The 26,593-nt window shown below is 40.8% G+C and overlaps 1 protein-coding gene across 4 annotated transcripts in view; it reads right to left on the bottom strand.

Moving 5' to 3' along the window:
- Positions 1-1,213: 1,213 nt before the first annotated feature.
- Positions 1,214-26,593, bottom strand: part of Dlc1 (DLC1 Rho GTPase activating protein) — a 387,704-nt gene continuing 362,324 nt past the window's right edge. For 3 of the 4 annotated variants that reach the window (XM_076853769.1, XM_076853768.1, XM_076853767.1), the window contains exons 7-18: positions 25,133-25,214; positions 18,810-18,873; positions 15,500-16,923; positions 14,547-14,723; positions 11,525-11,684; positions 11,209-11,407; positions 9,370-9,589; positions 7,808-7,922; positions 6,839-7,057; positions 5,914-6,131; positions 5,011-5,184; positions 1,214-3,799 (exon numbers count right to left, since the gene is read on the bottom strand). In XM_076853769.1, coding sequence (XP_076709884.1) covers positions 3,679-3,799; positions 5,011-5,184; positions 5,914-6,131; positions 6,839-7,057; positions 7,808-7,922; positions 9,370-9,589; positions 11,209-11,407; positions 11,525-11,684; positions 14,547-14,723; positions 15,500-16,923; positions 18,810-18,873; positions 25,133-25,214 — 3,173 coding nt within the window. In that variant the 3' untranslated portion in view covers positions 1,214-3,678. The remainder of the gene's footprint in view (positions 3,800-5,010; positions 5,185-5,913; positions 6,132-6,838; positions 7,058-7,807; positions 7,923-9,369; positions 9,590-11,208; positions 11,408-11,524; positions 11,685-14,546; positions 14,724-15,499; positions 16,924-18,809; positions 18,874-25,132; positions 25,215-26,593) is intronic. The other variant, XM_076853770.1, reaches the window with a different exon arrangement.

The raw sequence follows: 26,593 nt of genomic DNA, 5'->3' as shown, positions 1-26,593 counted from the left end.
TTCCTCAAATTCCACTCGTCTCCTCAGCCTTAGAACAAAACTCAACAAAACAACGTATTAAAGAACCCTAGTTGTTTCCAACTCATTCCATCTACAAATTGAGAGGAAGGACCTTTGGAATGTAACAATGACCTTGAGCTTTGTCAGGACCTTTAGAGCTCACCCTCCTGAGCACCTAAGAACTTGTCCCACTGCTTTTGCTGTTTGGCATTATCATCTATTTTAGCGTCTGAGGGTGGATTTTAATTGTGCAAGGGCAGGGTGATGCCAGTCTTGCTCATGATTGTCTGCAGCGCTGGGTGTAGTGCGAGGTATGTAGTTGGCGCCAAGCAAATGACTAAATGAGTGAGGTGGATGGTGTGACAAAAGCAATCTAGATCCACAGAGGGAGCCTGTGAGAGAATCCAGACTCTCCTCCATCCTGGTAGCCTTGGGTGTGCAATGTCTTAGTAACTTAAAGAGTTTCAGGACTTTTCAAACAAGAAAAGTAGGAGGTATTCTGGCCAAAGACATTTTTATTTTTAAGCAGCTCTGAAGAAACCAGGTCTGGAGTCAGAGTTTAAAAAACAAACAAAACACCTTGGTGTGTGTTTTATTAAAAATTCGAGTAAACTGGGGTTGTTTCTCCCATTCTACTCCTGGCATAATACTATCAAAATAAGACTTCTCTTTTTTCTTTTTTGTACCAGGGATTGAAACCAGAGGCTCTTTACCTCTAAGTCACATCCCCACCCCTTTTTTATTTTGAGATAGGGTCTTGCTAAATTTCTTAGGGCCTCACTAAGTTGCTGAGGCTGGCTTTGAACTTGCAATCCTCCTGCCTCAGCCTCCCAAGCCACTGGGATCACAGGCGTGCATCACCACAAACCCAGCCAAAATAATACTTCTGAGATGGATGGACATCCGATTGCTTTAGATTGGTTAAAATTCCAGTACAAAGCATTGGGGGTATAGCTCAGTGTAGACAACTTTCCTGGAATATTCAAGGCCCTGAGTTTAATTCCTAACACTGCGGGGGGGGTGGGGGGATTCATTACAAAGAACTCTTTAATTTAGAATTAGTTTGCATAGTATCTCTGTTGGTTTCCTTAGTTTAAACTGTAGGATCCTGCAGGTTGAACAATTTCTTTACAATCTCAAAGTGGCAGTGATGAGCCGCAGTGAGGAAACTCTGATCTTTCCCCTTTGAAACCACAGAAGAAAATTCAACCAATTTACTTTAGCAAATAATAAATTTATTAGGTGCCTCCAAGTACAAAAACACTGAAAAGCTGCTGTAGAGGGTTAGGAGGTTGTGCAGGAGACGCGCCTGCCCTCGAAGGGCTTACAGTCTAGGCCGTTAGCCACATGAATCAGTTGTGGAGATAGGTGTTAGGCCAGCTAAGTGGGAGTTCTTGAAAATATCCACATCCTTTCGAAATATCCCAAGGAATCCTTTCCATGGGAAGCTCAACAGTGGGGAAGAAGAAACCTTTTGTGGGACAAATTAGTGTAGTGACCTTGACTTTGCTTATGAGCATCTTTCCATTGCTGTTGCTTATTCTCGTAACTTTCTGGGCATCATTTCCTAACTGGACCTTTGTTTGGAGTCACCCCTTCCTGAACCTTCTCCAGAGTTTCCTGTTTATGATTGAGTGTGGCTCAGTTGCAGTTTGGCCTTGGAATGAATTTACAGTCTGATTTTTTTTCCTTCAGCCAATCTGTCTTTTAATTTTGGTCAAAGTTGGGTTGCTATGCTTTACAATCTGTGGTTTGAAGGATGGGAGTAAGATGCAAAACAAAGTAAAGCAGGCCAGACTTTTCCCTTACTTTAAACATTTAATAGTGCACTTACTGATTATATTCTGTACAGATATAGAGCAAATTATAAACTTCTTCCTTTTATTTATTTTTTTCACTTAGCCTGTATTCATGTAAAGTGTATTTACATTAAGGGGGGGAAAAGCCTTGAGGTACAAAACCCAAAAGAATATCTGAGGTATAAATACAAGTATATTTTAAATAATAATCTTTGTCATGCTTTATCTATGTCTGAAAGCACAGTGGACAGACATGTGTACATATTTCTTAATAGAATGGTATATACAACATACAATCTTACAAATCTGAAAGCCATCAAAATTGAATATACAATTATATCTTTACGAGGAACACTGATATCCAAAATACTCAAATTTTAAAATTCTAATCTGACCCACCCCCCCAACTCTTCAAAGAACCTTTGAAATAGTAACACTGACAATGGTAACTAAGTTATAACAAAATAAAAATCCTTCTTACAACTCTCATTCATACATTATTCACTTTTGATCCATACAAAATAAATTCACTAATACTGTCTCTAGAGTCAATCTTTACCATTACAGTAAAACCTGTATAAAGACCACCCTTCCAAAAAAACTGTGCTGTATTCTTTCACTGTGATTACTACTTCCCCTTAGGACTAAAATATATTTTGAGGGCATCATAAAAGAAAAGAAAAAGAAATATAGGAAAAACAAACAAAACAAAAGCCAAGAAACCAGAAAAACCCATTTGCTGATAAGAACAAAACCAATTAATAAAAATGTGCAGCTTTCAGGAATGCTGTTAACAACCACCAAAAAAGGAAAAAAGAAAAAAAAAAAAAAAGGTTTTTGTGCCTGGGTTAAACTTAACAGGAATTTCCTTGGGACGGTTTCCCATGTTCTCATGCATAGTGTCTCAAAGAGTCTGTGCTATACACATGAAACTGCAAAGAACTGTAACAGGTTAAAAAAAAAAAAAGTTTTGATGCTCGATTTAGGAGTAAATAGAGTGTTTAGTTTTTACCTCTCTTTTAAAAAGATAAAAACAAACAAAACGCCCCTGTGCTTTGGAGCCAATAAGGTCAGGGGAAGGGGATTACTGTTCCTGAAGTCATCTTTATTGGTTAAAACTACATCCCTGTTTGCAATCAGGTCTAAAAACAAACTGCATTTGCAACGAGTGTTACAGTAAACCTGCAATGACTTCTAAGGTAAAGAAGAATTGGTGGATAAGGAATATGCTTACCAACCTGGAAAAGAAAAAAAATGGACAAGTGTTTGTTGGGTCTCCTTTCTGGATGGATCCATGGGTAGTCAACTATTCCAGGTTAAACTGAACCTGCTGCATTGACATTCCTTCCTGGAGGCATCTCAGTGTGCCAGACACTGCATTCCAACGTAGACATCTATGCCACTCAACCAGTGACAAACACACATTCACACTCCTCTGTGCAAACCTTTCTTTGCTCATCTCAGTGAGAAAACATGTCCACAAGTACCAACTATTCCAGTGGATACACCAGTCCCTCGACATACTGCAAATCAATGACATAGGTAACATACACCGATATCACAGAGAATGAAATATCTTCATTGTCTTCCATAATGTATTTAAAGAGTTTTGCTTCTCAGAAGCAATTTGAATTAGAATACAAGAACTTTTTTTTTTCTTTTTTTATATGCACAGTCTTATATATTCCAGTCAAGGTCTCTAGAATAGACCTTAAACAAACAGGAAGCAGCTTTAAAAATGTATCAAATTGCTACAGTCACTTTCTATACTCTGACTTGTATTTGCTTCAGGATCAGACACACACTGATTCTTCCAAGGACTGGCAAGGTTCTGGAAACAATCACGCAGATGGTGGACACAGTTGCTTTGCTTCAGTAATCACCTAGATTTGGTATCCTTGGTTTCAGTGCTCTGATTAATGAAGGAGTCTCGAATCTTTACCACTTCAGCTGCACACAAATGTCCAAAAGATTTTGTGTACCATTCTGGCATGTGACCCCTAGTAAAGAAAGGAAAAGTTGATGATTTAGTTGGAAAACACTGAAATAAGATGAAAGCAATCCCAAATATACATTAATTTCTTTCTTTTCCTTTTTTCCTCTCCCTTATGGTAGTGCTGGAGATGGAACCCAATGTCTTACACAGACTAGGCAAGTACTCTGTACCACTTAGCAACACCCCCAACACTTCCATTTCTTGATGGACCAAATGTGTAGGTAAAAATTACTTATTTGCTGGGTGCAGTGGCACACGCCTGTAATCCCAGCAGCTAAGGAGGTGAGGCAGGAGGATCACGAGTTCAAAGCCAGCCTCAGCAATGGTGAGGTGCTAAGCAACCCTGTCTCTAAATAAAAATACAAAATAGGGCTGGGGATATGGCTCTGTGTTTGAGTGAAGCCAAGTTCAATTCCCAGTATCCAAAACAAAAACAAAAACAAAAACACCAAAAAACCATTTTTTTTATCCCCAGGCAATTTCCTGGGATATTCATTGCACATTTGGAACCAAAGTTTTCTAAGGAACAAAACATAGAACATAGATATTGAGTGAAACTGCTTAAGAAATGCTTCGGCTTACATCATGGAAAGAGATCACAGATATCTGAAGAACTAGTGAGATGTAAATATTTTAAAGGAGAATTTAGTTAACATGAGAGATATTTTAGAAACAGTTTTCAGAACTTCATTGGTTTGGTCTGTTCTGTTCTATCTCACTCATTTTCTATACAGCCTAAACTCATTTTTTTGGGGGGTGGTGGTGGTGCTGGGGATTGAACCCAGGGCCTTGTGCATATGAGGCAAGTACTCTACTGACTGAGCTATATCTCCAGCTCTCTCTCATTTTATGATATGATTACACATTCATTTTTGGCACAGAGTGTAGGCCTAATCAATTACTAAAAGTGCTCTTCATACTATTCAAATGCCTTTGAATATAAAATGAGAAATGTCTGCTTGATGGTTGAAACATAAAATATATAATTTCCTGTGGCCATTAAATTCACTGTAGAACCACCAAACTTTTGTTGCTTTAGGGCCACATTTTGTAAGGAAGTGGTGATACCCAATGACCAGCAAACACCAACGTGTTACTTCATGATGTCACCAAGATACCATGGTGTGGTCATTTAATTCATTTTTTCGCATCAGACAACAAGTCTAATTCTTCCTCAGGCCCTCACTGTGTCCAAAAAGTCAGAGTCAGACATACCTTAAATCAGCTCGGCACATGTAAGTGAGTTTGGATTTTCCTGACCCGCAGGGTTCGATCAAATATCTGGACAGGAGCACGTTGACCCTCACGCCTGCCACCGGGGCTCGGTCGTGATCCACAGAGGTGAGTAGTAGGGCACAAGCTCCTTTGGGTAAATTCGTCCTCCAGGTTCTATGGAGACAAAACCAGAGGGAGTGAGAAAGGGATTTCCTGGAAGCCACACTGAAAATGTGGCATCACCCAGAAAGGAGGAGGGGCCAGGCTCAGTGCCATGTATGACCCACGCCTGGGTTCCTGGCATCCTCTAAACTATTGGACACAGACTCTGGGATGAGTAACTCTGTACAGCACGACGTCCACTGAGAATATATAAGCTCAGACTTGGAAAAGAGGGCCAATGGGAAGTGGAGCTAAAAGGCATTTTTTCCATTTTACAAAAAGCCTTCAAATGTGGACATCCAAATGAGCACCGCTTCTGTTTGAAAAGTTCTGGACAAATGATGTGACATTTCCTCAGAGATTTTTCGAATTCTTCTTTCAGCAATGTCTCCAGAGAATTTATGAATTACACATAAATCAGCCTTAACCACATCTCACTTGGGACTTAAATGTTATTTCCTGGCTTATTCCTTCTCTAGCTGTTTCTAACCAGAAAAATCTACCCTAAAAGGGGCAAAAATCTGTTGCTATGAAGAAGCATATTCATCTGAATATGCCTTTCTGATGAATACACAGCTGGACTAGATGTAGACAGATTTCTGTATTTGGAAGTCTCGCCATTTTTCTGAGGCCAGTGTTTCATTTTGAACCGTGTAACTTTCTTGTAGGACTCAACAACACATAGGCTTGGTTCTGATATTTAGCTGCCTATGCCACAGCGATCTGTTTGGCACATCTCACCTCAACACCACGTAGTCCCGTGCCGGGTGGGGTGCCATACTGTTTTGGACATACTGGTAGATTTCAGTCTGGCTGTCCAGGATTTCGATTACTTTTGAATCCAGCAGGTCGACATCCCAGAGGTGCTGTTCTTTCAGTAGGCGCTTTAAGATCTCCTCAGGCAGAGCAGGGACTTCGATGGTTGATCTCCAAAGCCTCAGAGGGGGTCCTTCACTCACCTGTAAAGAGGGTGTATATTTTAGAGCTAAGAGAGCCATACACAGCTTGGCTGAGAAAGCAAATTGTGAATGGAGGGTCCGGTCTTGGGTTCAGAGGCTAATAAATCTATGACAGTAATAGGTTGCTGTCCTTGAGTACATTCAGGATCAGGCCTGAGAGCAAACGAAATAGCTGGTGTCGACTCTGGTCAAAATCATGATGTTTATTTTTCTGGTACCTATATTAGGGTATATGTAAGATCAACCACCATCATACCCCAAAGCCTGTACAGCTATATGGATCACTCTCTTGTTTATTTATACTGAAGGTGGTAGAGATAGTGTTAGCAAATACCACTATGGACCTATCATACCACACAGGATGCCCAAAGTATAGTAACTGAGAACAGATGACGGTACATGGAGATTCTGACTGGATTATGGGAAAATCTAAATATTCTAAAACATTCCTTTGAAACCTAGCACCAGTAATAAAACACTCCAGGAAACTCTAGTGTGGTTCCATGGAACCAAAGGATCTATTTCATTAGAAACGGACTGAAATCCTCTCTAGTGTTCATTAGTCCTTGAATGATGGTCTACCTCATCAGCTCAGGGAGTCTGGGCTACAGACTGGCATGGATTACCGCTGGCCCAAGAATCTTATCTCTGATGAACCCAAGTCCTGATCGCAGGATTTCAGAGCAGCCAAGAGGGAGAAGCCCTACCTTCTTGTAGGAGAGCTCGGCCTGCTCAGAAGTCGAGTAGCTGACCCAGCCTTTAAACTTCTCTTTGACCTCCTTGTACAGGCCATCCACACAGTCCTGGAGGAAGTGTTTGTAGTCGGCCGACTCATCGTTACTCAGGTGTCCCAGTGCCTCCAGTGTGAGGGGCTTCAGCTCTTGTTCGGTATAGGAATTACGACACCGGCTCATTTCCTCAGGAACCTGGGAAGGACACGAGAGACACCAGGTAGAGACTCCACCAGGGCTCATCCTCAGCACACGGGAGAATCCACAGCTGGGGTCCTCAAGGCAGTGCAGGCAGCCCTGTCCCCATTTCCAACAGGAGGCAGGGAGTCCCTGCTGACTTTACGTGATGTCAGAAGGATACAGACAGATCACCTTGACAGATATGTCTAAAACACGTATTCCTGTGTAAGATATCCGTGTTTTAGACATATCTGTGAAGGTATACTAAAATTGGGCTTAACTGAGCCACTCAGCAGCGGCTCAGATACAGAATTTTAGTTTCAGATAATTGGCTGCTTTTGTTTTTTAAGTAAAGGGGTATGGAGGTAGGCAATTTCATGAAACATAATTAATTCTAATTTTTTTTTTTAGAATTTTAATATTTATTTTTTAGTTATCAGCGGACACAACATCTTTGTATGTGGTGCTAAGGATCGAACCCGGGCCGCACGCATGCCAGGCGAGTGCGCTACCGCTTGAGCCACATCCCCAGCCCCCATAATTAATTCTAATGAGTGTATACATGAATATAGAATTAAGACATTATCAGGACACACACACACACACACACACACACACACACACACACACACACATTATTCTACAGCTATGGAAAAGGATGTTTTCCTAAGACATGAACAAAATATCAAGCCAACTGTTTGCCAAACACTTATTGTCCCCATTCCTGTCATCCTACCACAGGAGTTGACCTTCCCAATTCCTTACCTGGAAAAGCTTCTTGCACTCAGCAATCATATGGGCCAGCCCTTGAGTGGCAGCTAGGTTTTCATTCAGATCTTTCTGATCTGGTTTGCCCAAACTCTGTTTTCTTTGCATTACCCTGGATAAAAGAAATAAAGGGAGGGAAATGAGTCAAATATTTATATATTGGTAATTAATGTATTATTCAAGGAAACTCAAAGGAGAAAAAAAAAACAAAACATTTTCCTGGAACCTATTTATCACTAGGTGGTTCAAGAGAGCTTTTACTTTGTTTACCAGAATTTTATCAACAACACATACTAGAGATATGTTTTTCATGAAATCCAGGGTATTTAAAGCCACTTTGTTAAATAGGTTTCTGTCTTAAGAGGAACAGCTGTGTTAAGGGCTGTGGTCCTGCTGGGGAGTTAGCCAGCTTCCGGAGGGTGTGTGGTGGGGGCCCTGGGAGCTGGGGTAAATGGTTTCAGTATTCTTACCATTTAAATAAACAGGATCCCCTCCACAGGTGAGGGATAAACCTATTCTTTCCCAGAGGTGTTGTCTTACTCTTATCTGATCTCTCTCTTCTACTCACCTCTAGTTCTCTATCCCATTAAAGTTGGAATGCCCCAGCATTAAAAGGATATTTAAGCATTGCATGGCTTTTAGGAACAAAGCTAACTTTGACTAGAACAGCTAGGCCCCAGGTCTCCAGGTTCCTTTAGAAAAGGATCTGCAGGATACATTTGGTATGGGGGTGGGGGGAGTTTGCAGTAAGTCCTGTTAGTCACTCTCTCAGACCCTCCAATAGAAGGTATTCATATGAAAATGCAAAGGCTAGGACTGGCTCTGCTATTTCTTCCTGTTAGGCGTGGTCAAGCTACTTACTGAACTAAGCTTTCTCTAAGCCTTACTTTCCTCCTGTGAAAAAGATATTTGCAGAATCTTTACCTCCTGTGATTGTTATGAGGAATAAATGAGACGATCAATGGGAAGAGAAGGGTCCTGTGCCCAGTACAGAATAAGCACCTAGCCTTTATTATTTTTCAGATTCCATGACTTTTTCTCCACTTTCATCTTGTATATACGCATTCTATGCAGAAATTTTACAAACGACTGGCTTAGGCCAAATCCTGAGTAGAAGCACCTTTGAATCTCAACATTAAGACCAGGCTGTTTCAACTTTGGGCAGAGGCTGGAGGTTTGGCTTGCTTGACCACACAGGGAAAAGGCAGCAGGAATCATCCATCCAGTTTTTTTAAGACTTGTAAATCGGTATTGTTCTTTGTTGGCACAAATAGGATGATGACACTATTATTAGACTTGCCCCCCATTACTGGCTGGGGCAAGGCAAGACTCAAAACCTAGTTGTTACTAGGCTGTCTATAAAAGTCATACTTTCTAGAAAGTTCTGAGAGGAAAAAAGGCAGAAGTTCAGGGGAACCTTGTGGGCTGTAACTGAAGGAAGCCTAACTCATTTTGTTTGGTTCAGGTAAGAAGCCACAGGAGTACAGTGGCAGCCCTATAAGGAAAGGCCAGCTGCCTCTGTGGAAGGACAGAGCCCCTGGGTGCACCTCTCATCTGACCTGTACCTTGGAGAAGAATTCTCTCTCTTCAGGGTGTTGAGGTGGAAGAGAGAAGGCGCTAAGCACACAGCCAGGTTGGTCGGAGTCATCTGGTTTTCTTTTACAGCCGCTGTGACATCACTCAAGAAGTAAAGAAGCGTCTGGAGAACCTCCCGGTTCTCATCAGGCAGGAGCATAATGGCAGCCTTGATGGCCTGGAGGCGCTGGTCTTTGGGTACGTCTGCAAGGTAGAAGAATTTCCCTCAAGCTCAGTGATTTTCCATGTATGTGGCAAGGAAATGTCCCAAAGCAAACATCAGCATCAAATACTGAACAAGCACTTGCAGAAAGTGCACTACAGGTTAATAAGGAAGAAATTATGGACTGCTACCAGTCACCAGCGTCACTACCCTCAGGTATTTCCTGCCTTGTGGAGGAGTTAAAAAAATTTTAAACACTCATGATACCAATAATACTCCTAAATCTACCTCGGACTTCAGCTCCGGATAATGCTCTTCTTTTAGTTTAGAGAACAAATTTTTTTCTTTTCCTGAATACTTTCTAATAATCCCTAATTTACTATCTCAATTACTGAAATCATTATACACTCAAACAAAAGTTTCAATGTAAAGTCTTATCTAAGCCTTGATTATAAAAGATTGAGAATCTCTGGGGACTGTTATAATTTTAAGTGATTTGCTCATTCTCAAAATGGGGGAAATTGTTAAAATAGTCAGTCGACTTAAACAATAGATAGATTTAACCAGTAATTTTTTCCTTGAGTTTTAGAAACCATACCGAGAAGCTATTATAGAAATGCACACAATTATTCAAATAATTAAAAATGCAAATGAATCCATAAAATAATCTGCATGTAGAAAATGCTGAACTCAACTTTTAGGTCTTCTTTTTTATACAGACCTTTTTTAAAAGCATGTAGTGGAAAAATTAAGTCACTCAAATGTAGCGGCCATAGGACAAACTTATTAAACAGCTCCATGGTTACAATACATAACAAATACCTTGGTGGGGAAAATGTGACCTGTGTTTTCATAAACTATGAAAGGATGAAACAAATAATGAAATAATCCAGAGCAGCTCCATTTCTCATAAAAATGAAGTCCAATGCTCCAGTTCTAAGGACAATTTCAGCACCAAGAGAAGCTGCTTTGAAATCACACTGCTGTAATACCATCCTGAGCCAAGAAAAACACAAGGCTGTAAAAGCTATAATCCTGATCTTGATCATTAATTTCGACAACTGTTTGCTTTAAGCTTTGCTTAAAAGTGAGAAGAGCATGGGTATTGTTTTCTCAAGTATTTCTGGCAGGGATTGTGATGAATAACAGAAAAAGATTATTTATTCATTTTACAGTGTGATAAAACACAAAGACACCTGTGCAATTTTAAATACAACAGACCTGCTAGAAAGATATGAAACAATTGAAAATTTCAATAGACAAGGCCAAGAGAGAGGGAAGAGAGAGGGGCAGAGAGAGAGAGAGAGAGAGAGAGAGAGAGAGAGAGAGAGAGAGAGAAAGCTAGATAGATATCTTGGTACCTGCTCTTTATCTAAGCATCTTAGATACATTGTTCTAGAGAAAAATAAAGGGAGCTGGATCAGAATATAAAAATATATAACTGCTTCAGCAATTAGAGACTAATGAGAAGAGAAATTTATTTCTTATAAATCAATAAGTATACAGGAACTAGTTCCACAAACAAGGAGGCAAGGAAGAAACTGATGACATGTGTTTCCAAGAGGTCACACAAAGACAAGAACGAGGCCAAAGAAGTTACAACTTCAGTTGGCCCCATGTCCCTCCATGCCAAGTAACCTCAAAGTCCAAGGACACTTACATTGGTAGATCTGTAGAAAGGTTTCCGAGAGTTTGTTTGTCATGAGTGGCTCAGGAAGATCTCGAAAATACTGCTTCAACATGTCTGCCACATCATAAGCAGACTGCCCTTCATAGTTGACACAATCCGTGGCACTCTCATTCATCTGGCGCAGAGCCTGAATCCGGGATTTGACACCTGATTTTCTGAAGAGCCCGACCTTTCGGAAGAAAAACATTCCATGTTGGGATGGAAGCAGTAGCTCCATTACAAAACTAGGGGAAACGTGCGGCTGAGCCCCCAGGACGAAGTGGGATCCACAGGTAGTGGTCCTCACCTGATCCAGACAATGGTTGCGGAGGTAGCGCATGGCCTGCTGGATGCTCTGAGGCAGGGGTTGTCCTGTACGCTGCACGTTGACCGTGAGGGGGACCCCGAACACGCTCCGGTCCTTGTAGTCTGGAACCTTGATTCTTTTCATGAACTTGGGCACAGCCCTGTTTAAAGAACATAGTGCAAAGGGGTGCGTTTACTTTTCTGTCTATACTTGTTCTCCTCTACGGATAAACCCTGTGGTCCCTAGATCTATGCCAATATGGTAACTGTTTAAATTTGCATGAAATAAAGCAACCCATTCAGTTCCTCAGTTGTACTAGCCACATTTCAAGTGTTCACTGGCCATTTGTTGGTAGTCGCTACTGTTTTGGTTTTTTTTTTGGTACTGGGGATTGAATCCAGGGGTGCTTAACCACTGACTGATATCCCCAGCTCCGTTTTTAAAAAATATTTAGAGACAGGGTCTCTCTGAGTTGCTTAGGGCCTCAGTTACTGAGGCTGGCTTTGAACTCATGATCCTCCTACCTCAGCCTCCTGAGCTGTTGGGATTATAGGCAAGTGCCATCATGCCTGGCCCAGTAGCTGCTATTTTAGAATGTGAAAATCATTTAACTTCCTTCCATTATCGTCAGTTTCACTGGACAATGTTGTTGTACGTATTTCAAGAGCTGGGGTTAAAAGGCCTGGTCACATCTCTTTGGTTGGGGATTGTCCTTCCATTGTTAAAAATCTTGAGAACCAAGATCTATAGTCTTAAGGAAACCAGTGGACTTCCTTATAAGATGGCAGTACAGGAAAAAAGCAGAAAACATGTTAATACCCTAACTAGATGCTTCTGATAGAGTTTGAAAACATGTGCTTCCACTTGTCCTGAAAAGGATAAGAATCCCTTTTGAGTTCCTGATGAGATCCAAAGCAGTTAAGGTAAAAAGGTTTAGGAAATATTGCATGAAAAAAAGAGCAAAGACATGAAGTTGGTCTAATATAATGAGCATCAACTCCAGAGCTCAACAGTGAAAGACCTGAATTCAAAATAAATTCTCTTAATCGATGACCCCAGAGTTCTATCTTGCAGTTTCTGAGGAAAGACAGAAAAGGAAGAGTGGGGGTTTTGTGAGCCTCCCCCCGGGGGGTTCCTGAAGTCCTGAAACTAGGTCCACCCCCAGCAGCACATGCATTACCAGGAAACTCATGTTGTGCATTGAAGACTGTCATGCAGACATTTGAGCTCTACAAATGACCCCTCCGAACGAGACAAGTAAGACAAGGCCAAACAGGAAAGTAACCCTGGGCAGAATTTCTCCCTAATGCACGGATCCACAATGCCAGGCTTTTACGTTAAGGTTTTGACTTGCTGGAAAAACTGACCAGAACTTGAGAAATATTATAGACTTTGAGATTCCTGAGGGTTTGGTGGGAAGGGGATGGGCAACTCAGCAAGGGGAATCTAAAATATGCAGTTTTAAATAGCCAGCAGGGAAAATATTACTCTAAGCACACAGGGACACTGCAGAGGACCAACTGCTTCGACATTTGAGTGCTTACCAATGGCCACGACACGTTACTGTTTATAGCTCCAGGAAAGGTAAAGCTAAAGAGAGAGCTGAGTTGGTATTTCCATACAGTTAAATATACAGTATCACGGCTAGAAGAGTGCATAATACTCGCTTTGTCGGGGGAGAAAAGCCTGGCTGGGGAATGTGGAAAGAACACATTACGCTCCCCACTGAGAATCTGAAGCATGTGGGGATAAACTGGTCAATACTTATTTCTGTCATTCAGAACAAACAACTTCTGTATTTAGCAAGGCTCACATAATAATGGCCTTTGCACAGGAGGGGCTGCAGCTAAATTCACTGTGCATCAAGAGGAGGGTGGAGCTGGAGGGAGCAAGACCAAGCTACCTGGCTTTGCAGATTCTCCCAAGTGACTTTGGTCTGCCTCAGAGGGCTCCAATGACATGGGCTGCTTCTCTGTTTTTATAACAACTGAATAATAAACACTTTGATGAGTGAAAAGACTTAAGGACACTCAGCTGGCAATGCAAAATAACACTGAGATGTCAACGCAGAGGCAGTTCTGGGTTTTGCACTAAGAGTAGAAAAATCAGTGTGTACAGACTAGGTCACATCCACGATCCCTCCAATCTAACAATTTACATCTCAAGTTGGACACACCTAAGGCTAGATTTTCAAAAGTAACTACGAAGAACTCATCTAATACATTTCGTCTTTATTTTTACATTCGCCTATAGCATTTTGTAGTGCCTTCTCAAAAATTTATTATTCACTGCTTGAACATCTTTGTTGGGAAAAAAATAACCTTAACACTTGAACACAGGTAGATCTTTCAGTGATGCTGCAAATACTCATATCAAAAATAATTTTTAGGGCTAGGGATGTAGCTCAATGGGAAATAGCATGCTGAGCATGTATGAAACCCTGGGCTTAATCCCCAGCTCATCAAAACAAACAAGATTTCTAAAAACATGCATGAATAGGATTACAGGGACAGGCAATGTACATCAAGCATTTCCAAGATGATCTCATAATATCTTACCATTTCTTTCTTTCCTTCTATAGGTATGACATAATAATGTACATGTATTTACTTATAGTGGGTTATTCCTACCACTGGAAAGGAGGCAGCAATACCACGTGATGTGAGAGTAATACATTCTCACCCCCATCAACTGGCAATTTGCCACTCCAAGAGCTGACAATGCAATCTGCCAGCCCTGCTGATAATTCCTTAAAACTCTGATGCCTTCAGCTGTCTTGAATGTGATCTCGAGAATGCAGAGACCAGGCTGGCTCTGGAAGAGTGCTTGACTTGCATGCCTGAGACCCTGGGTTTGATCTCCGGCATCACAAAACAAACAAGCCAAGAACAAAATGCAGAGACTGCATGACACACTAAAGATATTAACAAAGGACAGAACTAGCTACCATGTGCTTACTGTGGGGATGGCCTCAAGGAGTTGACTGAAAAACATCACTTGAAGTTATGGTTTAAGTCCTTACCAGCTAAAACCATGCTTGTTAGAAGGTGTGTACTTCTCCAGCAGGGCTGTCAACTTGAGGAGTGAGTATTTCTGCAGTAGGTTCATCTGGGCCACAGATTGGCAGTTAATCTGCAGAGATACAGAGTTTAGGCTTGGCCGATGGGAGCTCTGGAAACTGTGCCATCTCAGTCTGTGCCTGGAAAAGAATGGGGCAGGGTGAGTGAGCACAAAGGTAGATGCAAAACTGGCCAAGGCTGCTAGCTGTCCTCTTAGGAACTGAATGGATTCAGTTTTCAGGCCATTCATTTTCTTCTCCTGTGGCAAAGCGTACAATGGTTCCTAGGTGTCCACAGGGGATTTGTTCCAGGATCCCGCTCAGATAGCTGAATCCACAGATGCTCAAGTTCCTTACAAAAGATGGCACAGTATTTACATATAGATGATGCACATCCTCCTGTTTACTTTTAATCATCTCCAGATCACTTTTAATACCTAACACATAGTGAAAGCTCGGTCATTAGTACTCGGTCATACTGTACTGTTATGGGAATAATGACAAGGTAAAAAAGTTGGTACATATTCAGTGCAGACACAAGTTTTTTTCCCTCAAATTTTTTTGATCTGCTATTAGCAGAATCTGCAGATGTGGAACCCATGGAGAAAGGGGGCTGACTGCACATAACCTAAAATTGACCACATAACCACTTCTAAAAGCACAGTTCAGTGGCATTAAGTCCACCCTGGGATTGTGCAGTCCATCTCCCCTTGTTTTCATCTTCCCCAAGTGAAAGTCCACACCCATTAAATAATATCCTTTCTTTCTGAATCTTGGATCTCTTGGTCTGACACTTTTCTCAGCAACTGATACGGCTATGAACATCAGTCTTTATCCCATTCCCTCCTACAGAACCAGTGAAGCAGACTCTTTCTGATCCCCACTCCTTAATCCGGTGGGAGGAGCAAGGCGCTTACCTATTACACCTGGTCAGGGAAGCCCCCACCCCGGAGTCCCTTCTTTCCGGGATGTCAGAGGGCTCTTCAGGCTCATTCAGGGAGTTGCCTGTGCTGTCCAGGTCACTGGGTGTGGTTCGGTCGTTGTCTACATCCAGGTGTATCTGTTTTGGAGAGGACGGGCAAGGAGAGACGGAGTCCAGAGCTGAGTCCGAGTCTCCCTCATCTGAGAACTTCTCCGACCACTGGTTGACGATCCGCTGCATCCCCTTCACGTGGTAGAGGATGTCGTCCAGCTCGGGGAAGATGTCCTCATTCTCCAGGTCGGCCAGGTCGCCTGAGCTGGAATAGAGGATGGAGCCTGGCACGTTGTCGTAGATACTCAGGCGGCTGCTCATGGAGCTCGAGGAATTTCGCCTCTTAAGTTCCTTAGGGCTGTCATTGCTGTTTTCCCTCCTTAGGCTGATATGGCCAGGGCCATGGAAGCTTCCAGTCCTCCAGTTCACAGAGCTGTTATTTCCCGAAGGACAGAAGCTTCCATTGGAAAGGGCCTTGGGGAAGGTGCCAGGCTTGTGATCTTCAGGGATATAGAACACTGTGTCCTCTGGGTAGCTCTCGCGGTTTTTAAAGTTCTGCTCCATCACGTTGTTAAATGTGGACTGATTGAAAGGATCGAAGCCCTCCAGATACATGCCCACCCGCTTGTTGCAGGCACTGAGGCTCCGTGTCCTGGTGACAGGGCTAGGTGTGCTGACAGCGCTGCTAGTTTCTGATTGGCTGCTGCTGCTGCTGGTCTGTGTGGAGTTGGATACACTCCTCTTTCGTACCATGGGGACGTTGATGTGGTTGCCATTGAGGGCTGAGATCTCCACGCAGTTCAGCTGCTTCAGCTTCTCCTCATCCATACCCTCTTGCAGAATGGGCCCACTGATGATCAGCCCCAGCTTGGAGGGTGCCTTGTGCTTGCTGTGGTGGGAGCCCTTGAGCTTTAAGCTCTCCATCCGTTTCAGCAGGCTTCGGGTCTTAGACTTGGCATTTTTCTCATGCCCCTTCATGCTAAAGCTGAAGCTGGATAGTTCCTTGGGAGAGGGAAGGCTGCAGAAAGAGTCGTCATTGCCTATAAAGTGGCTGGAGGAGCAGACACTAATGACGGAATTAGTCCGGGGTGTCACAGCATCCCCACTCTGGGACACTTGGGTGGGGATGCTGCTGGTGCTGCTGAGGCTTCGGACAGAAGACACCTCCTGGTGCTCGCTGAGGTCCGTCAGCATACTTTCATGGCTCATGGTGTTCTTCAGGTGGGAATCATCTGGGGACCCAGAGACTGGGTCCTGCTTTGGGGAAAACACATCAAACTCTTCAAGCCGGGACCACCTCTTGCTGTCCCTCTGGAAAGTCCATTTGCCACTTATTGCACAAGGCTCATCTTCATCCGAATCCTCACTCTGCAAAGACATAATGAAGCCATTTATACACAGGGACCGTAAGGTAGCAGGGGCCAGGACACATGCTATGGGCCAGGAGATTGTTCCAACGTCACCACTAATTGTTCCAAATTTTTCACTTCTTTCACATTTACTTTCTTTTTCTTTAAAATAACAAAGATATATTTAAAGAATGTAACAGGAGAAAGTCTGATCAAGTGTTGCCTGCTAAATAAGATTATTTTCTTTTGGTACTAAGGATCGAACCCAGCGGCGCTTAACCACTGAGCCACAACCCCAGCCCCTTTTTATTTTGACACAGAGTCTTGCTAAATTAGTCGGGACTTTGTGAAATTGCTGAGGCTGGCTTTGAACTTGTGATCCTCCTGTCTCAGCTTCCTGAGTCACTGGGATTATAGGCATGTACTACCAATGCTGAGCTAAATAAGATTGATTTTTATGGAAACTTTGGATCTATCGGTTGTTTAATTGCTCACAAAGGAAACCTCTGAGATTGGTGAAAATTCCAGGCATGCAAAATATTTTGGACTGGAGTCGGCAATGGTAGGACTCCCTCGGGACCACCTCTGGTTTTGCTGTCTGTTGATAGCATATGTTTACGTTCCTTTTGCAATGAAGAAAGCAGTCTCCCAACAGTTTAAGAAGAGTGGCAACTTAGAAGATCCAGCCACCCTAAAAAATTTTTTGAAATCTCCTAAACTAATGGACACCAGGCAAAATGAGCCATCACGTGGTGGCCACTTCTTACCTGTTCCTTTTCTTCCCCTCCCCCCACCAGAGCTCACTCCAGAATTGTCCTGTGCAGTTTTAGCCCTAGACCAGCTCCAGGCAATTTAACAAGGCTTCACAAATACCCAGTCCTGACAGCAGGGAACATCCGTAAACACAGAGTAACATCTCTGTTGGTGATGTCTGATTCCTGTGCAGGTCTCAAGGGATAGGCTGTCACAGACTGTTCCATCTTGGCCTTTGAGGCACAGTATCAAAAGGCAGAATTCTGCATGCTAGGTATCTCTGCTACTGGCGTGGGAAATATCACATGACCCAAGATTAGCAGGAAAGGGAGCAGAGAGCATTATGCGATGACTTGGAGACACAGCTCAGTGGGTGCCGAGGTTCCAGTTCATTTGTTTAAAAGGTCTAACTCCCCAAGAAGGCCACTTTTTGCAGGTCAGAGACTCTACGATAATTAAAATTTGTACTTGGAACAATCAAAAGTATGTTCTTTGATCCAACTTATTCCTGTTTACTCTAATTTGTGACACTCACTCCCAGTATTACCTTTTCTCCTAAGATCTCCTAAAAGGGCCTCCCAACTCATTCGCAAAAGAAAATACCATTCAATTCAGTTCTGTGCAACCATTGACTGAAGTGTGTGGGATTTCCTGGCTTCTCTGTTTCCTCCCCCAATTCCTTTCCTCCCTCCAAATGTTTTATTATTCTTCAATATCCCCCTGAACCAGCCTTTGTTTTTATCCTGACAGCTTTGAAATGTAGTTACTGTTGTATTCGGGAAGACAGAGGAATTCCCAAAGTGGGGTTAGCTTTATTTTCTCTAGGGAGTCATGCAAAAGTCCATTGGGATTCATTAAGTCTCATCTTTGTTATCACAGTAGGAATTGAGTTCATTAGGAAAGATAATAGATGATTTCTTCAGACAAAAACCCACCTATTCACAAATTTTTACAAAAATTCTAAAAAAACCCCCATTAGCTGGTTACCACTACACACTCTTTGGTAAACTTGACTGGATGATAATATTAAACATGGAGATGCTTTTGGAATGAGAAAATATGAGAAATAAAACCTATTACAAAACACATAATCCAGTTTTAGGTTTGCCTGCTTGCTTTCCCCAAATCCTATTATATAATTTACATACTCACTCTCTTCCGATGAGGACTAATTTCTAGCTTCATCACCGCACATTTGTTTAAAGTATTTAGACGCCTATAGGGCAAAGAAATAACATTAGCAAAGAAAGGAAACCACTAATGGGTAGGTAAACATTTTTTTCTAAACAACTGACATATTTAGTGAGTTTCTCTGAACTTAATAGTATCAATAATTTATCTATTAGAAACTTCCCTAAAATATGAATGGGTGAAATAAAAGCCTTTATATTTCTTAAGCTTTTCATTTAAATTAATTTTTTATGATTTTATAGTAAATTGTAAGTTAAATTTTTATGATTTTATAGTAAATCAGCACACCACAAGGGCACTGGCAGGTACCTCTAATTCTTCCTGGAATAAGCAATTCTCAATGAGAAAATGCATTCTTTTCAATAACTGGTAGGTTGAGTCATTAGGCAAATGCAATTAAGTGACTTCAATGTCAAAAAGTAAGAACCTGTGATGTCTCTTTTCATAGAAATAAGGATAGCAACTACAGCCGTCAGCAAACAAGTAATTGTATTTCACATCAAAACTTGAAGTAACACTAATTAAAAAAAAAAAAAAAACAGCAGAAAAATCAGTAGAATAGAGGGGGAGGGGAAGAATGGGGGAAGTACCGGGGACTGAATTAGAGTAAATTATATTCTATGCTTTTATGTCTAAACGAATCCTAAGGTTATGTGTAACTAAAAAGAACCAATAAAAAGGGAAAACAATTTTAATTTTAAAATAAGCTTTAGTTATGTCTGACCAATAATCATCTCAGGCAACCTCTTCATAATTTTATTTTATTTATTTTTGTATATAGAGAAAATTTTAGCCCTCTTTAATAACTTCCTGTTCAGGAGAGAATAATGTTTGGTATAGTGAAAGCAATGACACAGATTATTATTTTAAAAATTTGGATACTATAACCTGGAGGAAAGAGAGTGAGAAAGAGACATAGAAATAGATACATTAGGGAAATAATTTAGTGTCATTAAAAATGAAATGCTTAAAACTCACAGAGAAATAACAACGAAATAGCTCAAAGAAGACAAGCTTTCAATATGCCTGGCGAACTGGTCTGTGAAAGTGTGAGACAGCTCTCCAGGCCCCATTCTTCCTAACATCTTCCAGATGACCATCCCAGAGTGTCCTCCGTGAACCTTCAAGGTGCCTGTTTGCTGCCTCGTTAAGTAACACAAATCTCCTGACTGGGTTTCCAGTTTCCCCTAAAATTGCGATTCTTATGTTTTCATGGGATATCAGCACTTAATTTGCCCAAATTCAAACTGATCATGTACCCTCCTCAGGGCCTTATCTTCTTGATCCTGTTCTTGCAACTTGTCTGACAACTTTGATGCACCAGGATAGAAAGTATCTCTGCCTGCCTGATAAGCCTGCCTTTGATTTCCTAGATTATGTGGAAGCCTGTTTATAGAATAAACAGAGATAACACAGGGTGCCTATGTTCAGAATATTCTGTCTGATGGGAAGGGAAAGAAAACAAATAACCAAATAACGGAGGAAAAAGTCTGCAGATTTTTAAAAACAAGGAGGTGTATAAAGTCCCTCTCCAAGGGGCATCAATTACTTAAATTACTAACCCACAGTGTTTCAGTGCTCAAATGTTTTCAAGATTTTAAGAATCCAGAATAGTTACAGTTAGTCTTAAGTCTGGGTTTCATTCATCAAACCTGTAATCAAATACCTTCTTGACTTCATTTGAGCTTTAATGGTTGAGTGGTGTTTATAACCCAATTTACTAGGCATAGAGGCCTGTGGGGGGAGGAGGAGGGGTTTACTTCACCAATTCCAGATTGCAGTCATACAAAAAAGACCCAGGAGGCCAGTTTTATAAAGATCAACTTCACCTTTTTATGCTGGTAGCAACAAACTAAAGGCATTGCAACCCTGAAGCCCAGAGTTATTCTCTGGGGTTTCTGGGGTTTTCATTTATCCCCTGGGATCTCCAAAGAATGCCCACTGGTGTGACCTTATTTACTTATAGATAGATGATACTGACATAAAACAGTCGTTCTAGCTAGAAAAAGATAATCTGATCTCATGGAAGTAGAGAGTAGAACAGTGGTTACCAGAAGCTGGCAGGAGGAGAGGAGAAGAGGGGAATGGAGGGAGGTTTAGTATAAGGTACAAAGACAGGGAGAGAAAGTCCTGGTGTTCTGCAGCATGGCAGGGTGACTACAGCTAACACTAATTTATTGTGTATTTGTATATTTCAAAAGAGCCAGATGGAAGGACTTTGAATGTTCCCAACACAAGAAACAATAAATGCCTAAGGTGACAGATATGCTAATTACCAGGATGTGATCATTACATACTGTATAAATGTACTGCAATATCTAAAGTACCCCACAAATATGTATGATTATTATACATCAATTAAAAATTTAAAAAAAAATCAAGCTAGCTAGATGCTCACTCCAGGTGAGGCACTATGCTCTGTATTTTGTAGCTATCATCTCATTTTTGTCTTCAGTATCCCTATGGTGTGGATATTATGATTTATCTTCATTTTATAAATGAGGACATGAGGGCTTGGAGGGTCATGAATCTTGTCCAAGGCCACACAATTAAAACATGGTGGCTCTGGTGTTCCATACAATATCTTCTGCATTCTTTTCTAAAACAAATATTAATGACGGTAATAATGGGAGCAACTTATATCCCAAGTAGGAGCCCTCAAATAAGTGGCCCAAACATTGATTATCCATAACTATCTGTCCAGAAGCCCTGGTCATCCCCACCCGCCAGGTCCCTCACAGGGCTCAGCTCCACAGGAATGCATTGGTTTTATCTCCTGGACAACTTGTACCCTGCTCTGAACAGGGAGGGGGCTATCAGAGGTTCAAGAGCTTTGCTGCCCAGTGCTGCAGACACCCTGATAAAAGCAGAGCAGGCATGAATCTGGATGCAAAATAAAGACAGGGAAAAGTAGAAATAAAGAAAGAGAAAGCAAAGAACCTGTTAGGAACTGAAAAATAAAACTTGTTCCCATTCTTAAAAGATATTTTCTTGGAATTAGTACAACTGCTCTGAAAAAAATGAGTTGTTTCCATTTAAGCAGAACAGAAATGGTAACAAGGCTCAAATCAACTTTAAGGAAGTAGATGCTTGACACAATTTATGCACTTTCAGGGCTGTTTTAAAACAAAAGTGCATACTGAAGATGACAGTGTGGATATATATCTATTTTTCATCCTACCATTTCCAGTTGGTGCTCACAATTCTTCAATGTTTTTATAGGAGGAATTCGTTTTCATTCCAAAGGAAAATGGCAATTTAGAAGGTTTTATGAAGCTATGGGCAGACAACATTTCACACGAGGTATCCTGGTATCAGATCACATTTCACAATATTATCTGTATATGCTTCTGCACAAGCTGATCACTCCTCCAAGTATTAACACTGAGTAGAAGAACTCCTTCATCATTATGGCCTTGTCACTGAGGTCAGGTTATTCAGCGAAGTTAAAGCCTGGGACAAGAGCCAATCTCCTCAAGGAAACAAATGAATACCTAATAGTGATGTAACACTGTTGGTGAGCACTCCAAACCCAAAATACCCTAGTAGTCCTACAACTGTAATTTTATATTTAGTTCTTTACCAAACTTTATAGTTGAGATAGTTTTAGCATTCTAAGACAAATAAACAAACAAAACAATCCCCTTCCCCAAACCCATTATATCTCCCAATCTTCTGCTCTGAGTAGGAAACTTTAAAAGGGAATAGCTACTCCCCGTTTTTTGATCAAAGTAGTTAATGCCAAAGTAGTATGACCTGCTAATGTTATAGGAATATGAATATTTTCAACAAAGCAGAATGCTAGTGCATTCTAAGGATTATTTGTAACATCTGTGTCCAAAATAGGGTCCAATACAAGGAAGGAATCCTGGGGACAAGAAATCATGTAAGATTTTGTAAAGCCTTTAAACTGAATTTCTGCAACTGTAGTTCCATACATGTTTAAAATCACCTGTTCAGAATATTTCAACAGGGCAAGAGATGGATGTCTAGAAAAAGTCTGTGGTTCCCGGGAGAACTTCACAAACCACAAGGTGAAATTTTAAACCACAGTATAGCTTCATTATCTGTTGGCCCTGGAATTCCCCTTGCTGAGAAGGCATTTGGAACAGGCAGCTCCAGTGAATGAAGTAAATATCACATCATCAGTAAAACGAGTATCCCAACTATGCTATGCAGCTCAGACCTTGAAATGCGTTATCTATGGAGGGTACCTGAAATCCGCCCTGTATGGCTCCCATCTTTTTCTTCTGACATCAAGAGGGAACCATTTCCATACAGTCTATTTATATAACTATGTGGACAGGGGTCTTTGGGTTTTCCATTACAAGCAAGTTGATGATGTTTCTGTTTTCTGAAAAATTTCTTTTTTAAAAATAAAATCCAGTCCCCATACTTACTGCACGTCCTCAAATCTGGGTCTGATCATTTAATTTTTAAAGCACCTGACTTTCATTAGCGTTTTTCCTTCTCCCTGCTAACCTGTGATACATTATTCTATGTTTAAGAGAAAACAGAAGCCCAACCAGAATATGAGGCAGAGTTTGAATATAGATTAAAGTCCAGTATCTTTAAGGCTTTTCTTTTTAGGAAAGATCCAGAAGCACAGATTTATTCTCTCCAACAAGAGGTGGCTTTCTGAGTGGTACTAAGAGCTAGTGTAAATCTTTCAAATAAAGGAAAGTTAAATTTCAAACTGATATTCCAACAACGACAGCAAAAATATTCAAGAATTTTATCATGACTCTTGGGGCTGAAATGTTGCAGTAATATTTTTATGACCCACAAATTCCTAAGCTGATGCTGCTGTTCCAAGGGCCCTCATCAAGTGGCTTAAAATGTGTGAAATGGATGATATTTCCTAAGATGCATCTTAGGAGTGACCTCATTCATATGCATTATCACCAGTGATGAGTTGGAAATAAATGAATTCTGCCCTGCAGCTAAGCATGAAAGCATTTTAAAAATGTCTGGAGTAGTTTATATTCCAGACACACACTTCTCCCCTCCCCAAACGGCATTGGTGACATTTTTTCATTGCAGATGACATAGCTATGATATTACACACGCCATCGCAGGGCTTAGAATCAGCTTTCTTTGAGAAAATGTCTGCATACTTCCCACTAGTTATTTAATTGGACTTGAAAAGTTTGACAATGTTTCTGTGGTTAATATGGCATCTCCCTCCTTAAACCGTAGAACTAGTCTTTTCCATACACCATTTTAAACATCCTATTTATCTTTCTCCAAAACCACTGCTAAAGTTGGCTGCTCCAAGAAACACTGCATTACATAAGAAAGGGGAAAAGAAAATATTTTCACAGAGCTAATGCCGACAAAGGGGAAAGAAATACTGGATATCATTGTACCTAAATCATATTTTTCCAAGTTAAAATAAATACTGAAATTAAAGGAGAATTTATTTGAATCTTACAAACAAATCATCATATGTAAATTTTGTCTATGTATAAAATTTCCCCCAGAATTTGGCAGTTAGGGTTTTTAGGTTTGGAGAAAAATTACAAAGGATGAATAACCCTAAGATGAATAAAAATGTCATACAGGGTTTGAAAGGATTATCAGCGTCCAGTCGTCACCTGACTCCAGTTTTATGACTTCCACTTTGCTAAATAAAACCCACAAGCTGCTTCTCAGCCCAAAGAGCCACCAGCAAATGAAAGAGGATTTCTGACAGTTTTATTCACACTTCACATCAATGCTCATTTACTGCTTGTCTCCTGTATGTTGAAGGCTGTGTTGAGTTGTTTTATAGCCTATTTAATCCTATCATTACTATAACCTGGGGCAGCCAGAGGTACAAGGAGCTTTCTGGAATTCAAAGGATGGTGCTATTCCATAGCCCCCACCCAGTACTTGTCCTCTGAATATGTTATTTCCACTCTGTGTAAGCGCAGCCTTGACTTTGCTAGGGTACCTGCTTGGGGCAGTGCAGTCGATTCCCGGACCTCTTTGAAAAACCCTATTCAAGTTTCAAGACCATCAGAAACTGACCTGTTTCTTTAAATGTACGGCATCCAAACACAGAGTGGTATTAATGTGAGGACCTCTGAAGGCAAGGTAATGCTATTTTAATGGCAATATCACCTAAGAGCATTTTACCTTATTTTAAATTAAAAGGTCTGTGATTTATAGCAAGGTAAGTCACTATACCATTTGCTAATCAAAGACAAGACGTGATCAGAACAAAAGAAAATCAAACCTGTGGTAAGTGCCTTGTTCTTCAAAGAAAAGAAAACAGAAATGCTCAGAACATGCTCATTTACCTGCATAGGGCCTCAATGGCATCTCTGTCCAAAAAATCATGCTCTCTCTTGACCGAGGTAATATCAATGGGGAAAAGGAGATCTATAAGAAAAATAAATACAAACATGTTATCAAGCTCGTAGGTTCTGGATAAACTGGCTCAGTTCACCAAAGTGGGGAGAAACCTCCCAAAGCAATGTGATTAGTATCTCCCATGTGCAGGAAGGTTCATTCTCTACCAACTTCTTTGAGGCTCTTGGAGAATAAAGCAGTTTAAAGCAATTCAGCATGAGCATCCTAAAAGAGCTCTAAAGTGGTCTGGAAACCCAAATGTTGCTTCATGTCAAAGGTAAGTGTTGAAAAACCCCGTTCCACCTTTATACAAACCAAGGCAATAAATCCGTTATAATTTAAGCCAGAATGAATTGATAAGGAGTCTTTTTTTTTTTTTTTTTAATGTGGCTTACTTTTTTTGTTGTTGTTTTTAAATGCAGGTCTTTGCTCACATATAATCAGGATAAGAAAAAAAAAATTAGGCCAAGGAAAGATCCAGAGGATAATGGCCAATGGTAGTCAGAGGGACTAGTGCATTTGTATGACATGGAGAGCTAAAGGGGATTCAAGACATGATATTTTAAAACAAATATTAACACTTCCATATGGATTCTCAGGAGTTTATACAACTCTCCCTAAAACAAAGGGCTAAATATAAAGTTACTGAAGGACAATAGAATCCCAGATCCCTTAATCTATGGAAGAGTTGAATTCTCTCAGAACAATGAAGAAGCTGTATCAGACTCAAAAGCAGAAAAGGTGGAAAAAAGTCAACTCAATGGAAGAATTTCCTTTTCTGTATTGCCTAAAAAGATCCCTTATAGACGAGTAGAACAGTGGTTTTCAAGAGTCTAGGAAGCTGGGGGAGTGGTAGAAAGAGGATGGGTAACAGGTGTAGGGGTGTAGTTAAATAGAAAGAATAACTTCTAATGTTCTACAGCATGCTAGAATAACCACGGTTTATTAACAATTCATAAACATAGGTTATAACAATTAATTGCATTTTTTAAAAATGGATAATAGAGAGGATTTAAAATGTTCACTACACAAAGAAATGCTAAACATTTGGAGCAAGATGCCAATTACTCTGTTCTGACCACTACACATTACATACATGCAACTGAAATGCTATACTGTGCTCCACATATGTGTGTACACACACACACACACACACACACACACTATAGTAATCAATTAAAAATAAAAAAATATATATTTAAAAAATGTGTCCCAGGTTTTGAAATAAAAATCCCTGCAATTAAATAGGTAAATGTATCCAGGACAAGCAGAGGAGAAAGACCCCCAGTCTGGTTGTGGAAACTTAGAACAGCCCTTAAATTGCCACTAGATAAAGGCAAGCTATCGCCCTCTTTGGAGTTCAGCTATCAAAGTAAACAATGGGCCTTCACAGAAGAACACGTACACAG

The sequence above is a fragment of the Callospermophilus lateralis genome, chromosome 4 (assembly GCF_048772815.1).
Source record: "Callospermophilus lateralis isolate mCalLat2 chromosome 4, mCalLat2.hap1, whole genome shotgun sequence".
NCBI classification, from domain to species: Eukaryota; Metazoa; Chordata; class Mammalia; order Rodentia; family Sciuridae; genus Callospermophilus; species Callospermophilus lateralis.
This window is presented reverse-complemented; position numbering and strand designations above follow the sequence as displayed.